Source organism: Desmodus rotundus, chromosome 2 (genome assembly GCF_022682495.2).
Source record: "Desmodus rotundus isolate HL8 chromosome 2, HLdesRot8A.1, whole genome shotgun sequence".
In the NCBI taxonomy this organism is placed as follows: domain Eukaryota; kingdom Metazoa; phylum Chordata; class Mammalia; order Chiroptera; family Phyllostomidae; genus Desmodus; species Desmodus rotundus.
Genome location: NC_071388.1, coordinates 78,229,670 through 78,247,315, shown reverse-complemented (window position 1 = coordinate 78,247,315; position 17,646 = coordinate 78,229,670). Strand labels below are relative to the sequence as shown.

Genomic DNA, 17,646 nt, shown 5'->3' with positions numbered 1-17,646 from the left:
GGAAAGAAACTGATGTCCCACAGAGAATGAAATTCAGTCCAGGACTGCATTTTGCATATTGGCTTTCTTAAGGAAATGTTTGGCTGTATCCATTTAAGAATCTCCTTGATTCAGCTATGTTTTACATGGCTAAATTTAGTTATTTAGCCATGTAAAACAAAGCAAAAACCTTACTACATTTCTAGAAATGTCTAAGGCCCTTATATGTCATGTAATAATAAAATGAACTGACAAAATATTGGCTATTTTAGATTTATAAAGTTATCACAAAACTATACAGCGATATAAACAACGTGGTATCAATGTGTAATTAGGGATCCCAAGAAAAGTTGTTTGTTATAGAACAACACTAATATTATTTATCTCTTCAAAAATCTGTTCTCATTTGTCTATGATAAAAAGGCCCAAAAGCAAAAGATTGGTCTGGCACTAGTCTCTAGCTATTTTAAGCATTAACTATTACAGACATTCACCTATATTTATCATATGGCTTTTACTTTCTTGCCCTCTCCCTTCCAGCTTGCCAGCTAAATGCTTCTGTACTTTAAATCTAGTTTACATCATGCATAACCAGGTGTCTCTGGTCCACAAACTTTTCCTTCTCTAAACTTTGGTATTTAATATCATCATTGGGCACTAATGCCCTTCTATGTTTCAAAGCTATACTATTAGCTTATCAGACCATCTTGTTAGCTCTTGTGTCCTCACCAATGACTTGCATAGTTGCAAAAGATGACTCTAGAGGTAGCTAGTGCTGTGTGCGGAAAGCCAAAGAAGGAGATATAAACGAGACCCTCCCCGAAGACACAGAGGGCTGATGCTATTTCATTCCCGTAATAGCACTGGTGGCTTACCTTGTGTCTGGTTTTAGATTTTCTACTGTGGAGAAGGTTTGATTTGTAACTTGAACGGACTTGTTCTTCCCACTGAATGACCCATTCTCTCTGGATATAACTTCGTATTCTGAAAAGTGAAAAGGCCCACAGATGCTCGTCTTCATGGTCTGGCTGATTTAATTTTTCTTGAAGCTAATAGCATAATAAAGTCACTCCCATAAAAATAAGCAACTCAGAATGCAGTTCTGATCTTATACATTAAATGTTGATCTTATACATTGTACATTACATATACATTGCATATACAACTTACACATTAACCACTTCCAGATTGGGATGGTCACTGGATGACAAAGGTCCCAAAGCATTTGGGAGTTGCCCATTGACCATTCCTGCTTTCCCTTCAGCAGAGCAGGGAAAGCCTGGTAACTGTGAAGATCGATGGCGCTCCGATAGTAGCTTTGGAGACTGGTACCTATGATTTTGTTAGGAAAGTCAGTCACCGCTGGAAAGCACCGTGTGAGTGGGTTCCTGCCCTATGGGGCTTTACAGCACGGCCGGGGAAAGGCCACTGACTACGCGGGGCTGCTGCAGAAAACTTCTCAATGTCTCAAACCACAGCAGCAAACGCCGGTTAGCCCAACAATGAACTGTACTTTCCTGTGGGTTCTTACTTTAATTTATAGAAGTACGGGACTTTTGCACCTACTTCTCACATCAGTTACACAAGTTTTATATGTACTACTTAAATGTTGCCCCCTTGATAATTATCGTTGTATTTGTAGAAACAAACTATGTCCTTAAACTCGGAACAGAAATCTGTATAAATTTCACTTAAAGGCACATTTCCACGAACTTGCAAGACTAATCCAAAGAGAGTTTCAGAATATGAAATATAATTAACGAATTTGTTCATTGGTTTTCTCTGCCCTTGGTTGGGGTTTAGTTTAACGCACGTGACAAGATCATACAGCAGATTTTAAAAATCAAACAAAAACCAGACAACAAAAGCCCAGTCAAGACCAGCTCCATCGATATGAAGAAACACACAAAAGTGGTGGGCGGCAGGGAAAGCGAGGAGCCGATGGCTGGCATGCAGTATTCCCTCCTCAGACGCTTAGTGTTCCCAGCTGTTTTGGGTTTTGTTTTGTTGTTTCCTAACTCTTTTTGTTTCCAGTTCAGTTGTTTTTCTATTCTAACACAGGGAAAGAGGGGGAGGGTCCTGAATTCAAACATGTCCATTTTGTATCTTTTCCTCACCTGTGGAGGGATAGTTACTAGAAAAAGACAGTAGTAATTAAAATGGAAGTAAAATTGATTTTTTAAAAAATGTAAACTGTATGGCTTGATGGAAAGAGACAGGCCAAGCCTTAAAGCCAAAACAGCTTTACAATAAACCCAGCAACATTATAAAAATGGAATATTAACCTTGGAATGAATATTTGTAAATGCATTCTATTTCAGAAGGTTTATGCCCATATTTCTTCTTTTCAAATATGGGGTCTTGTTTATAATTTCATTAACAGTAAACATATAAGGAAATCTATAAAAAACTAACACTGAATAATTAGTCTTTTTATTCTTTTATTCTAAAACCCTTCTTCAAAGGGTTTTATTGTCCTATTACGAGATAACTCACTTAACAGAAAAAATTATTTATTATAAAGTTAGGGAACATCACTCTGGTCAACAGAACTTAAAAACAGTAATGGTGATACTATTCTTACTTTTCCTACTACTTCGATTACTGACAAACATTAATTTAACAGCTGCTAACTTAGGCTGCACATTCATTCTCTTTAATTTTATCCTCAGGATAAATTGCTAACAATGGGTATCGTTGCAAATAAGGAAACTGAAGTTCAAAGAGGTTAGCTATATACCCAAGTTCTACATTTAGAACACAGCCTGTCTGGGATTAAAACCATGTCAGCACACTGTTGGCACCTCACAAAGCAATAGCTTGTAACCAAATTAACTTTAAGCTGCCCGAGGACCCAAGCAGGCTATCGCCAATTTCTTAGGTCGCCTGTTTCTACATCAGTGTGGAAGGGACATGTAGAAGCAACTAAATGAGAATGTATTCACTAGAGGTGAGTACGTGCCTGTCCATTAAAGGAAAGATTATTGACAGAAGCCACTCGGGGAATAAAGAATATGCTTCCCTCTCTTTTTATTATCTTTCTCAATCCTTTCCTTTCATATCATTTTCGGTGATGTGAGAATTAATTTCTGTTTTATCTGAGCTGCTGGTTTGTAAAAGATTATATTTGAAATTTAACAAACCATTAAAAAATAACAGAAATGGTAAAAATAGAACAGACTATTAGGGTATATCATCCAACATTTAAATACAGACTAGATGAGGAATGGTTAAATATGGAATTATTTCTATGTAGGAAATATTACAGCTGAAGACATGTGGTCCTTATCTATGGAAACTGTTACTGTAAATCCATTATCTTGTGAAAGGTCTCAAGCAGCCCATCAAACACTTGATAATAATGTTCCAAAAGTAATTAGAATACTTTGAGATTATGAGTTTATATAATCATTTTTTAAAATGTGACACAATGAACCAGAAAGGAAAATCCTTCTGCCTTAAAAAATTAAATCAGATATAATTGGCAAGTGAATATGTATTAGATATATTAGCAGCAATTTTCAACCTTTTTCATCTCATGGCACATAGAAACTAATTTTCTGCAGCACACCCAAAAATACACTTTTTGCCAATTGGACAACAAATTGGTATAATTTTGATTGATTTACAAAAAAACCCCAGTAATTACCTACCCTTATTATGCAATGTGACCAATAAGGTGTAACTCTGTTTTATGACCTATATGTTTATGGCTCGAGACGGGGCTTTCACGCGGACGGCTATGGCTGTGTTGGCTGTTGTTTCTTAATGTGACCATCAACGGGAAAAGAGGTCGGTGCCCCTGACTAAATAGTCAGGTAGTGCATGCTTTAAAAATGCTTGCTGCACACCGGTTGGCAATTGTTGTATTAGATTATTAGACCTATTAGGTTAACCAATTCTAACGTGATGTCCTACATCTTCAAGGCAAATGAAATCTTGGATTGGTGAAAGGAAAACTGATTTAAATATCAGCAGTGGAAACGTTTCCTATGTTATCTGTAATTTTCTTTGTAATGAGACAACTAGATGTATCTTTACATTATGAAAAAAGAATTCTAAGAGGAGATGAAGGGATGCAACTTAGAGATATCTGCTAAGTTAACAGGGAGCTCATAGCCAGAGACAACCTTTTCCCATCATACGACACTTTTGACAATAATGTGCCACCGGGACAGCAGAGCTCTGCCAGGACTCGCTGCTCCTGAGACAGGCCTCCCAGGGTGTTGCTTGACTCGGTGTTCCACAGTCCCAGTGTAGCACATTTTCAAAGCTTCCCACTGTAGTACTAACAGTCATTAGGCCATGATCTTACCAGTGACAGTGTCATTTAGTGGCTTTTCCCAGTCCAAGATGACAAAAGAGGGGCACCCTTCCACGGTGACCACGGTGAGGTTGGAAGGCGGGTTCTGCGGCGGGCTGGTGGCGTTCCCCTCCAAGGCCTCCTCTTTGGGGAACCGTTTGACGGAGTCGGTGATGGAGCAGGGCCTGTTGTCAGGCTTTGGGATGTACCGCACATGAGGACCTAGGAGAGAGGGACACTGACATTTGGCACTTTTTTTGAGCAAAATTGGGGGAGGTGAACTCATAAGTATAGTTGTTTGAGGACATTTGGTCTCACATTATAAGCAGATGGGTGAAGCAGTGATGTGGATGGTTCAGACACGTGGAAATCCTGTCCCTAGGACACATGTCATGAATGGTGTTGGTTTCTTCTTCTTCTTATTGTTGTTCAAGTACAGCTGTCTCCAGATTTATTTTTCTAAATAGTTTAGTGTATACTAATATCCAAAACTGATTTGTTTCCCCTGAGTGTGGTTTAAACCTCACAATTCATGGGGTGGAATGAACACTCAAAAGGGGCTTGCCTCTGTGGTGGGCAATCACGGGCCCTACACCGAACACAGTTCTGGTCCCAGCCAGTAAATGTTAAAAGCTAACCTCAAAAAAATCAAGTGGTTTCAAGTAATTTAACTGCATTCAGAACAAAATTCAAAAAATCTTTTAGTAATAAAAAACATACCCAGAACCCAAGAAGATGAAATTACCAGGAAACTATGACCCATAATGAGGAGAAAAATAAATCATTTGAAACCAACATAGAACTTTCATAGGTATTAGAATCATTAGCCAGGAACAATAAAGCAGTTATTATTACTATAATCCACATGGTCAGAAGTGAAGATGTGAAAGATGTAAAAAAGATGCAAATCAAATTTCTCACCAAAGTAGGAAGAGAAAGGAATGTTCTCAACCCACTAAAGGGCGTCTATGAAAACCTACAGGTAACATAACACCTAACGGTGAAAGATCAAATGCTTTTCCCATGAAATCAGGAACAAGAAAAAGACCTCCATTGTCACTATATCTATTCAATATTTTACTGAGGCTGTTTTCAGTACAATAAGGCAAGAAAGCAGCCACCTAAGTTGGAAAGGAAGAAGTAAACTTTACTCTCAGATATTATCATTTTGTTTATAAGAATCCAATGGATTTAGAAGAACTCTACTAAGTAAGGTTTTGCAGGTCTGCAGGATACAAGATCACTTTACAAAAATCTATTGTTTATTTATTTATTGGAAATGAACATATAAACACTTTTTATGATTTTCTATACACTGAAAACTGCAAAACACTGGTGAGAGAAATTGAAGACCTAAATAAATGGTAAAATATACTGTGTTCATAGATAGGAAGACTTAATATTATACTGCTGTCAATTTTTCCCAATTTTAATAAAAATCTAAGCAGGCTATTTTTTTAGACATGAACAAGCTGTTCACAAAATTCAGATAGAAATCTAGAGGACTCAGAATCACCAAAACAACTTTGACAAATAAAACCAACATTAGAGAACTAATACAACCTGATTCCAGCACTTGTTATAAACCCATAGTAATGCAGACCCTGTGACACTGACGTAAGGGCAAGGAGATCAATGGAACAGAGTAGAGAACCACGAAATATACACACATATATATACATTTGATTTTGACAAAGGTACAGTAAATTCAGTGGAGGAAGAATAGTTTTTTTTATTAACAAAGGGTGCTGGAAAAACTAGATACCCATGGTGAGAAGCCAGCTTGCATCCATTCCCTGTGCCACACACAAAATTTGATTCCATGTGGATCATAGACCTAAATGCGAAATTCAAAAACTGATGGAAATAAACAGAGAAGGTCGTTATGACCTCTAATTAGTCCATGATTTCTCAAAACCAACACCAAAAATGTAATCTATAAAAAACCAAATCAATAAGCCAAACTTTATTAACATTAAAAAGAGAAGCCACACAATGGGAGAAAATGTTGCAAACCATGTATCTGAAAAGATTTTCTACCCAGAAAATATAAAAACTCTCAAAACTCAACAATAGTAAAATAAGCAACTCCATAAGAGAAGTCGACAAAAATTTTGAACAAACACACCAGAAAAGATGTGCAGGTGGCAGATAAGGATGTGAAAAGATGTTTGGCATTCTTAGTCATTAGATTAGGAGTATGCAAAGTAAAATCACAATCAGATACCACTGTACACTTACTAAAATGGCTGAAATGAAAAAGCCTGACCCTACCAAGTGTTGGCAAAGACCTGCAGAAATTGGAACTTTCTTAAAATATTAACTATAAAGTCACATGTAGTCTAGGCATTCCCCTTATAGGCATTTGTCCAGAGGGAATGAAAATATATGTCTACACAAAGACTTGTGCATGAATGGTCCTAGTAGTTTCAATGGCAATCTATTCAATAAAAAAAAATTAGAGACTACCCAAATGGCACAAACAGGTTTAATAAATAAATTATTATATATCTATACAATAGAATACCAGTCAGTAATAAAAAGGAATGGACTATTAATATTACATGCAGCAACATGGATGGCTTTCCAAATAATTACACTCAGTAAAAGAAGCCAGACCAAAAGTTCATACATTTATGTAAAATTCCACAAAATGCATACTCATTTACGGTATAGCAAGTCTGTGGTTACCTAGGGACTAGAGGTGGGGTGGGAGGACTGAGGGGGGATTATAAGCCTTTGGAGGTGGGACTCTATTCATTACCTTGATCGTGACGATGGCTTCATGGGTGTATGCATAGGTTACAATTTATCAAGTTTTATACTTCAGAACAAAATATTACAAAAGGAAATACTGGGCTCTATATCATATCATGTCTCTCCTACTGTGTTAGACTAGATTACTATTCAAAAATATTCTCTAGATCCATGAAAGAACAAACTTCCCCAATTCCTGATCTGAGCTGTGCTAGGTGACTTTCTTTGGCCAGTGAATACCGGCAGGTATAACACTAGGAGGAGCTTAAAATGTGGTTGTATATATGGATTCCCCCTCTCTTGAGTTTGTGAGAATGGCTTCTCCTGGGTCACTGTTGGTCCTTCAGCTCAGGCACCAGAATGAACAGATGAGGAGCAGAACTGTCCCCACCCACAAGAGGCCCATCAGAACCACCTGACCAAGAACGTCCTAGATCAGCTGACACCCATTTGTTAATATCATGAAGGTGACTTGTACACACACGAGAAGTAAATCCTTCTTATACTATGCCACCAAGATTTTGTGGTTGTTTATTAGACAGCAACAGCTGACTGACACACCCACCAAAGATAGCCTTGTCAAAATTGAGATTTGGGGCCAATGATACGTACCTTTGAATCTGGGCTTCCCAAGAGGATCAGTTTCTCTTGTTGGACTTGAGCTAAAGTCACTTAAATTATCTGAGAATGGAACATAATAAACAGTTTTGGCAAAAGGTAAAGCTTCACAACACAATGAAAAGTAGTAAAGACTGTAAGTATTTAATATGTCTCCTAGTCAATTGCTCAACCTTTGATTTTCATTTTTATTACTATTCATACTACCTGCAATTTGTGTCCTGCTGTAGGTGCTCTGACGTGTACCAAATAATGCTTTAAAGATTACACCTAAGTAATAGTTATTAGTAAAATAAGGTATGTGTAATTAGTAATGACGTGATTTAGTAAGAAGCATTGGGAATCTAGATCTTTTCAGGAAGACTTTCCTAAAAAGCTTAGGCATGTTCCTCTCTGTGAAGGGAAGGAACATATCCTATACAAAACATTAAAAATAAGTATTTTTAAATTAAAGACTCATATTAATCATAAAATTGAGTAAAACAGAAGACCCAGAGCTGAGAGTCTTTTCTCCATAATTTTAAATCTTTTAGTACTTTGTAGCTAAGCTTAGTGGCAAGTGACTGACATACTAACCAAGATCTTCTCCTGAGGCTGGAGCGGTTGGTTGCTTTTTATCTACGTCTGTTCTCTCAGAGGGGGCCCCAGTAGGCCTGAGTGCTGCCTTCGAGGGTGGGGACGTTCCTAGGCCTGATGAAATGATTCCTGAAATGTCGAGACAAAGCAGTCAGGCTTTACAGGAGCACTGCCAAGTTCCCCATTCTTTTGTTCAATAAATACTTATTAAGCACTTACCATGTAGCTTGGCGCTATATGCCAGGCTTGAAGAGAAAAGGCCTGGTATCCTTGATCGAGAGAGATGTGTGAACCAGATATACTGAATCATTACAGATATTATGAGAGAACTGGCTAAGGTCACAGAGAGGGCAACGAGAGGGAATAGTAATGTCTATGGGGAAAGATGAAGGGTTTTGTGGGGGGGGGGCAGGGGAAAGTGCCTTCACAGAGGATGAGACAGTAAAGCGAAGTGATCAGTAGCTGGGTATGAGAGCTGTATTCTAATCAGAGGTTGCAAGAAGAACCAAGTCAGGGAAGCATGTAACCATTTGGTATTTTTAATTTGAACGGGTGAGAGCCAGCAGGGCTGCTGGGTGCCATGCGAGCTGAGAGTGGAGGGGCAGGGAAGGGCAGATCAGGAAGAACTGTGTACACCACGGATTTGGACATTATTTTTAGGCAGCAAGGAGCCATTGAAAGATTTTCAACAGAGAAGCAACCAGATCAGATGAGAAGAGAATGAATGGTTAGGATGCAAGGCTGGTGGCAGAGGGAGGAGAGAGGAGTCTAAGGCACCTGGGCAGGTGAGGGCCGGTTGCCGCACGGCAGCCTCGGAGTGCTCACAGGCACACGTGAGAGAGGATGCATGCTCAGGGGGCCCCAGAACATTTTGTTGATTCCTGATTTCAGGATGCACTTTCCGTAATCAGGCCAAAATTGTCCACTGCCCTTCTTGTGTTTGGCTCCTCCATGTAGCCACTTCCTCTGAGTGAGAGGTGGCTAGCAAGAAGGGGGTAGGGTGGGGAATCAGAGTTAACCTCAGAAGTGGAATGTGATTGTGGTTCTTCCTCAGGTGGGGCAGGTTGTACCAGAGCCACGCTTACTGATGAGGGAGAACAAGGGTCTCATGTGACAGAGGTCAAGGCCATGGGCTCCCAAGTTTTCTATGGGGGGCACTCAGGCCCACTTCCAGTCTGCAGCTTATCCAGTTTGACCCAGGTCACAATCAATGAGGAAAACAAGATGTCCTCTTTAGAGTCATGTCCCCGGGCCTTGCCTTGGGCAGGCACTGGAAACATGCACAAGCAACTGAGTCCTCCTTCAGCTGATGGGAAAAGTGACCCGGAGTTGGCTGTGCAGGTGACACATCAGAAAAGCTTCCCCACCACTACACCCTCTTACCCCATGAAAAGAGTGACAGCCATTCCCTTTCACATAAACCATGAACACTTCCATCATTCGTGGCTGTCTATTTAACACTGTAGTCCTGATCCCACCTACAGAATATTTAGGAAGTAGAAATGGGGGAAAGAGGGACAGGGGATGGGGGACATGCTGTGATTTGTTGGCAAGTCCAGTGAAGGGCCCTTAGGAGAAATGCGGTAAAGCTTTGCTCCAAACCAGGTTACTTTTCACTGATTCTTAATTTCTTTCATCTATTCAGCCAGTGATACCTTATAAAATGTCCTCTAGGTGCCAAGCACTGGATTTGGTTCCAGGAATTTAGAGAGAAAATGTACCAGGGACTCTGTCCCCACAAAATTCCTAGTCTAGTAGGAGAAGAAAAGTACTCAAACAGGTGTAAAAAAACTTGCTCTTTGTTCTAACAGAGGTAGGTATCAAGGTCAAATTGAACAGAGAAGAAATGCTAAGACTACTTTTGGGAATTAGAACAGGCAGGTGACTGGGAGGGGTCGTTCTATGGGAAGGAGAAAATACATGCCAAAGCACAGAGTGAGAGGCAGCTTGACTTCTAAAATGTATTCCCGTCTTGTTGCATGGCATAGAGCTACGAATATTTTAGTCCCTAGTCTTTCCCCTGCTCCCACAATGCTGGGGCCAGCAGAAAGGATGGTAGACAGGAGAGCTTCAGTGAGATGTAGAAGCTTTCATGTCAGAAAATACACTGATGACAGGGCATCACACTTTATTACACCTGGTGGGATGGCAATGTATTGGGTTGGCCAAAAAGTTGGTTTGGTTTTTTCCTTAAGATGGCTCTAGTAGTGCTGCTTAGTTGCCTTTAACTTCATTTGAAACAATTTTGTTAAACTGCATTGTGACAACTGTCATTATCAGCCTGCATTTAAAACAATTATCAAAATTGGTGGATTTTTGTGCAGCCATTTTAATATTGAAGATGGAAGAAGATACACAACGTTTTAAGTGTATTGTGCTTTGTTATTTCAAGAAAGGTAATAATGCAACTGAAATGCAAAAAAGAATTTGTGGAGTATATGGAGAAGGTTCTGTGACTGATCGAATGTGTCAAAAGTGGTTTGCAAAGTTTCTTGCTTAAATAATTGATATTTGGGCAAATAATTTTGGGCAAATAATTCTCTGCTGTGGGGCTGTCTTATGCATTGGAAGATGTTTAGCATCACCTGTGGCCTCTACCCACTAGCAGCCAACAGTGGGAGATAGCCGACATACTCAAAATACTCAAGTCAATAAAGTTACTGGTGGAAATGAATAATGTGTCTTTTATTTTACAGAAAAAACTAAACAGAATTTTTGGCCAACCCAATATAACATCTTGCCCCAAATAATCCACTTCTGGAAGGGGCTGAGTTGGCTTCTATCTTCGCTCCAAGCAGACACACTGGCTTGGATGCTCAAGGGTGGTTCCATTCAACCCACCCACCCAGAATCAAGCTATGAGTGCCCAAAGCCATTCACAACATCCCACCTTCAGGGCCAACACGGGCATGTATCCCACACACCGGGGGCTTGTCCATTGCCTGAGTTAGTATACCGAGAAGGGCTTGTGGTTGGATAGTGAAACTGAAATCATGGAGGGAGAAGGAGTGTGGATGACTGACATACCTGAGCTTCCTGGCTTTCCAGTGACATTGTTTGGTGGTAAAGGTTTTCTTCGTGGGGGCGTAGGCCTAAGTGGCCAGGGCGGCCTGCGAGTGCCTGGAATAGTGGCTGAGAGATTATAATACAGATAAAGCTGTCATAAGGATTCACGCTGTGAAAATGACAGGTTTAAAAAAATACAACATTTGATAAGTAGTAATTGAATGACAGAGAATTGATTCTACAGAAAAGTGCTTGAGTAATTTCTGATATTCTTCTAAAGTAATAATTGTAAAGGACCAAGGGATAGTGAAACACATTAGTATAAGAAAAAAACTCCTCTAGTTACAGATAAAAATGTATGGGTATATTTGCCTTTTGAAAGGCTGTACAGGTGTAGAGAGTGCAACATCTTTAGCTTCCCATAGAGCACAAGTGGCAAACACGAGGCCCACGGACCAAATCCGGCCCTCCACCATGTTTTATCCGGCCCAGCACCTTGTTTCTACCCAGCAGCAGCACTGAGCTCTCACTTAACTGTTAAGGAGTAGTTACATTTGTACAGTCTTAAAATTACATGCAGCCCTTTGAAGGCAACCACGAGGCTGATGTGGCCCCTGGTGAAAATGAGTTTGACACCCCTGCCATATAGTCTCAACAGTAGCATTTCTGAGCTTCATTGCCTCAAATAGTGTTTGATTTTAAGACTACAATTCTTACACCATTTAGCTTGAAATTGTTAGTGCATAATTTCCCCTTTAATAGGTGATCTGCCCATCCCCAAATCTATTGTGTAATTATAATTAAACAAACACTTTGAGAACTCACAGCAAAGGAGCTCTGATGGCAGAAGCTATAAGCTGGTGCTCATAGAAAGCAGGGTCATTGTGAATGGCTGTACACCATACAAGGGCACCTGGCCAAAGGTGTGTAAGTGGGAGCCAAAGTTTAACACTCACTCTGCTACCACTCATGAGCCCTGGTGCAAAGTTGCCAGCCCAGAGGACGGGTACATTTTTGTAAATAGTTTACCTAAAAGATGGAGGGAAGAGGTAATATTTAAAAATTTGCACAAAGTGTCTACTTTGCACAAAGGCTGGCTAGAGATGCCTGGAGCAGTTTACCTTAACCCAAATTTTCTTTTAAATCTGTGTTACAGCTTAAAAATTCATCTTGAACTTCTGGCCAAGATGGAGGCATAGGTAGACATGCTTTGCCTCCTCGCACAACTTTAAGAAGGATCACAACTAACTTCAAAATGAAAAACAACTAGATTTGCCAGAAAATCAAACTGTATGGAAGTACAACAACAACAAAGAAGAAATATTCATCCAGATGGGTAGGAGGGGCAGAGACGAGGAGCTGGGGCAGAGAGGATGTGGTGTGGCCGTGGCAAAGCGGCAGCAGCGGGGCCAGTGGGACATGCAGTCCCACATTCATGTGTGGTGGATAAAAACCGGGGGGCACCTGGGGAGCAAGTGCTTCCAGCCCCAGGCCAGACTGCGTAGCCCAGTGTTCCAGCACCAGGAAAATAAAGCCTTATAACTTCTGGCTGTAAAACCAGTGGGGGTTGGGGTGGTGGAAGAAACTGCTTGTCTCTCAGGAGAGTCAATTTAAAGGACCCACATGGTCCTAGAATGTGCAGAAACCCACCGCCTCTGGGATTCAGCACCAGGGCAGCAGCTAGAAGGTCACCAATTGCATACGAGAAGTGAGGGAAGTGACTGATAATGGGTCAAGAGCTGAGCAAGCATCATTGTTCCATCTCCAATCCCTCCCCCACATACAGTGCCACAAAGTGGGGAAGTGGGTTGTCCCACCCTGGCAAATACCTAAGGCTCTGCCCCTTACAATGTAACAGGTGCACCAAGTAGGGAGTCAAAGCAGCTCTACCTAATACACAGAAACAATCACAAGGAGGCTGCCAAATTAAGGAGGCAAAGAAATATGGCCCAAATGAAAAAGCAGATCAAAACTCCAGAAAAATAATTAAATGAAATGGAGATAAACAACCTGTCAGACGCAGAGTTCAAAACACTGGTGATAAGGGTGCTCAGAGATCTCATTAAGTATGGCAAACACATAAGGGAAGAACACACTAAGTGAGATAAAGAAAAATCCACAGGGAACCAACAGTGAAGGGAAGGAAGTCAGGGTTCAAGTAAACAATTTGGAACATAAAGAAGAAATAAACAGTTAACCAATATAGAATAAAGAAACAAGAATTAAAAAAAAATACTGAGGAGAGAATAAGAAGACTTTGGGACATCTACAAACATGCCAACATCTGAATCATAGGAATGCCAGAAGGAGAAGAAGAGCAAGAAATTAACCACTTATTTGAAAGAATAATGAAAGAAAACTTCCCTACTTGGTGAAGGAAATAGACATACAAGTCCAGGAAACACAGAGAGTCCCAAATAATTTGGACCCATAGAGGGCCACACCAACACACATCATAATTAAAATGTCAAAGGTTAAAGACAAAGAGAGAATCTTAAAAGCAGCAAGAGACAAGAAGAGAGTTATTTACAAAGGAGTTCCCATAAAACTATGAGCTAATTTCTCAAAAGAAACTTTGCAGGCAAGAAGGGACTGGGAAGAAGTATTCAAAGTGATGAAAAGGACCTACAATACAACCAAGATGACTCTATCCAGCAAAGCTGTCACTTAGAATTCAAGGGCAGATAAAATGCTTCCCAGACAAGGTAAAGCTAAAGGAGTTCATCATCACCAAGCCCTTATTATATGAATGTTAAAGGGACTTACTTAAGAAAAAGATCAAAACTATGAACAGTAAAATGACGACAAAGTCACAACTATCAACAACTGAACCAAAAAACAACAAAAACAAAAACAAACTAAGGAAGCAACTAGAACTGGAACAGAATCATAGAAATGGAGATCACATGGAGGGTTATCAGTAGGGAGGGGGAGGGGGGAAGATGGGGAAAGAGGTACAGGGATTAAGAAGCATAATTGGTAGGTACAAAATAGGGGCATGTTAAGAACAGTATAGGTAATTAAGAAGCCAAAGAACTCATATGCATGACCCATGGACATGAACTAAAAGGGGGGATTGCTGGAGGGAAGGAGGGTACCAGGCAGAGGGGGGCAAAGGGGAAAATATTAGGACAACTGTAATAGCCTAATCAATAAAATATACTTAAAAATTCATTTCTTTCTAGGCATAATAATGTTGACTTAAAAATCATCGTGTATAACTGACAATATAGGAAAATGCCCCGTGGCTTTAAGTGCTTCTTAGAGAGGAGGAAGTGTGTGTGTGGGGGGAGTACATGGTGCTCATAGAACAGAGATCTGTAGTCCAGACATTCGTACACCACAGTAGGTTTCGCAGTATCTTCTCAAAAAGCACAGAGTTCTTACTCAGTGCAGGTATTCTAAGTAACCAGCTATTACATAACTTTGGCCTAAAATATACAGCATATTTGTCAATTAGAAACATAAGTCATTTCAGGCAAAAGAATATTGTAACAAATCACACAAGAGTACAACTTGAACATGATGAAGGCTAGAACCCACAGTGACTCATCAGCATTTGTGTATTGTGGCCCACTGGAACATTAAGCAAAGGAATTATTCAATTGGTACCCCATTAGAGGTTCTTATTAATGTTTAATTGTGGACAGAGCACTTTTCCTTCTCCCAAATATAAGATTTGGGAATGCTTTCCTAGCCATTCCCACGTCCTGTTAGCATGGCTCCGATGCTTTGGGTCATGTAGATGCTGCTGTTGCTGCGACCAACGGTGCTGCCGTTACTGCCCACGCTGCAGCCCGGAGCTGAGTGAAGGAGTCAGCATTCTTTCCCTTACCTGGTTTCTTTGTGAAGTGGGTAAAGCTCTCGGACATATTTCTATCAGCACTCGATGGTATTTCCTTGACCCCTATGAGCAGAGATAAGTAAAGGGCATAAGCATATAGCAAAAATGTGCTATATGTTCTTATTCATGGAAACTTGATGGAATCATCAGTGATAATGCGCATTTTTTTTTTTATAGAGCAGGGACACTGGTGATTTTGTGCCCAGACATATTAATTAGCTTCTCCCAAATGCAAATAGAAAAATTTCAAAGGGCCACCTTCATTGGTTGTGATATTTTCCCTGAAGAGTTAATGTTTGATTGTGGATTGTGGTTTTTATCTTAATTTTCCATGTTGCCTGCACTGCCTTCCCAGGTGGTACTGCCTCAGCAGGAGGTTCACCCGCAGTGCCTGGCCATTCTTTTTCCTTATTCATGGGAACATTTTGTGGTTTTGAAAATTTTCATCCAATCCCTTTACTCCCATTAAAAAAACCCCTAAAACTCCAATGTGTTTGGGTTTATACGTAATGAATTGACTTTTAAAATATTCCAGAGAGGCCTTGGCTCTCATACTGGTTAGGCCACAAACTAGATCTGTACATTTGAGATTTGTAGATTAATCCTGGGCAGGCCTAGAAGGCCAAATAGCAATTTGAAAGAAACTAACCTGAAAATTACTTTGTGTGATATTTTATCTCCTAAATTTTTCCAACACAGTCTGGTGGTTATTACTCAGCCATTCACCTAAATACCCATGCCTGGAGTTCGGGCAGCTACCCTAATGGTTGAGAACACCAATTCAGGTTTCATCCTGTTGTTACTATTACTATTATTATTATTATTATTATTATTATTATTATTCTTTCACATTATGAAATAACCTTCCCTGACATGGCTGACAATCTTCATTAAGAAAAAATCAAGGAGTTTTGGCCAAGTCGGAGGCATAGGTAGAAACTCTTTGCTTCCTCGCACAACCAAAAGGAGAATAACAACCAATCTGAAATCAATAAACAACCAGAAGTGCCAGAAAATAAAACTGCATGGAACTCTGACAACCACGGAAATAAAGAAACGGTAAAAACAGAACAACCAGACCGGTAAGGCAGCGGATGGACAGAACTCTTGTTGAGGCAGTAACCTGTGAGGGAGGGGCTGACTTAAGGGGAAACAGACTCAGAGCTTGCTGTGGACTACAGTAGTTGCCTTGGTTGGAGAAACTACCCATCTCACAGGAGAGTTTGTTGAGAAGTGGGCTAGAGACAAGCAGGGGAGCTGCATTGTTCCATTCTGGTGCCTCCCCCACAGGCAGTGCCACAGCGCAGCAAAGAGGGTTGTCTTGCCTGGGTGAATACCTAATACCTAATACCCTGGTCCTTACAACTTAACAGGGGTCCCGAACAAAGAAACATGGCCAAAATGAAAGAACAGAGCAAAACCTCAGAAAGAGAGCTAAGCAAGGAGGAGATAGCCAACCTATCTGATGGAGAATTTAAAGCCTTGGTAATCAAAATGCTCACAGAATTGATTGAGTTTGGTCAAAAAATGAAAGAATAAATGAAACATACCCAAAATGACCAAAAGGGAACCAACAGTGACAAGAAGGAAACCAGGACTCAAATCAACAATTTGGAACAAAAGGAAGAAATAAACATCCAACCAGAACAAAATGAAGAAACAAGAATTCAGAAAAATGAAGAGAGGCTTACAAACCTCTGGGACAGCCTGAAATGTTCCAATATCTGAATGCTAGGGGTGCCAGAAGGAGAAGAACAAGAGCAAGAAATTGAAAACTTATTTGAACAAGTAATGAAGGAAAAATTCCCCAGTCTGGCGAAGGAAATAGACTTTCAGAAAGTCCAGGAAGCCCAGAAAAGCCCAAAGACGTTGGACCCAAAGAGGAACACACCAAGGCACATCATCATTAAGTTACACAAGATTAAAGACAAAGAGAGAATCTTAAAAGCAGCAAGAGGAAAGGAAAGAGTTACTTACAAAGGAGTGCCCATAAGGCTATCAGCTGATTTCTCAAAAGAAAATTTATAGGCAAGAAGGGGCTGGAAAGAAGTATTTGAAATCATGAAAGGCAAGGACCTACATCCAAGATTACTTTATCTAGCAAAGCTGTCATTTAGAATGGAAGGGCAGAGAAAGTGCTTCCCAGATAAGTTCAAGTTAAAGGAGTTCATCATCACCAAGCCCTTATTATTATGAAATGTTAAAGGGACTTATTTAAGAAAAGGAAGATAAAAAATATGAACAGTAAAATGACAACAAACTCACAACTCTCAAAAAATGAACCTAAAAAAATAAAAAAAAGAAAAACAATAAAAACAAAAACTAAGCAAACAACTAGAACAGGAACAGAATCAGAGAAATGGACATCATATGGAGGGTTTTCAGTGGGGAGGCCGAAGGGAGGAACGGGGGGAAAAGATACGGGGAAGAAGAAGCATAATTGATAGGTATTAAATAGACGGGGAGAGGTCAAAAATGGTATAGGAAACAGAGAACTCATAGAACTTATATGTACAACCCATAGACATGAACTAAGGAGGTGGGAGGGTTGGGGGGTGCAGGG

The 17,646-nt window shown here is 40.1% G+C and overlaps 1 protein-coding gene across 20 annotated transcripts in view; it reads right to left on the bottom strand.

Annotated features, from left to right (window-relative positions):
• The window catches only part of ABI3BP (ABI family member 3 binding protein), a 246,227-nt gene that overhangs the window by 25,475 nt on the left and 203,106 nt on the right, over positions 1-17,646 (bottom strand). For 19 of the 20 annotated variants that reach the window (XM_045193486.2, XM_045193488.2, XM_045193491.2 and 16 more), the window contains 6 exons: positions 15,075-15,146; positions 11,261-11,365; positions 8,234-8,362; positions 7,652-7,720; positions 4,295-4,504; positions 855-963 (listed from right to left, as the gene is read on the bottom strand). In XM_045193486.2, the coding sequence (XP_045049421.2) occupies positions 855-963; positions 4,295-4,504; positions 7,652-7,720; positions 8,234-8,362; positions 11,261-11,365; positions 15,075-15,146 (694 nt within the window). The remainder of the gene's footprint in view (positions 1-854; positions 964-4,294; positions 4,505-7,651; positions 7,721-8,233; positions 8,363-11,260; positions 11,366-15,074; positions 15,147-17,646) is intronic. The other variant, XM_045193493.2, reaches the window with a different exon arrangement.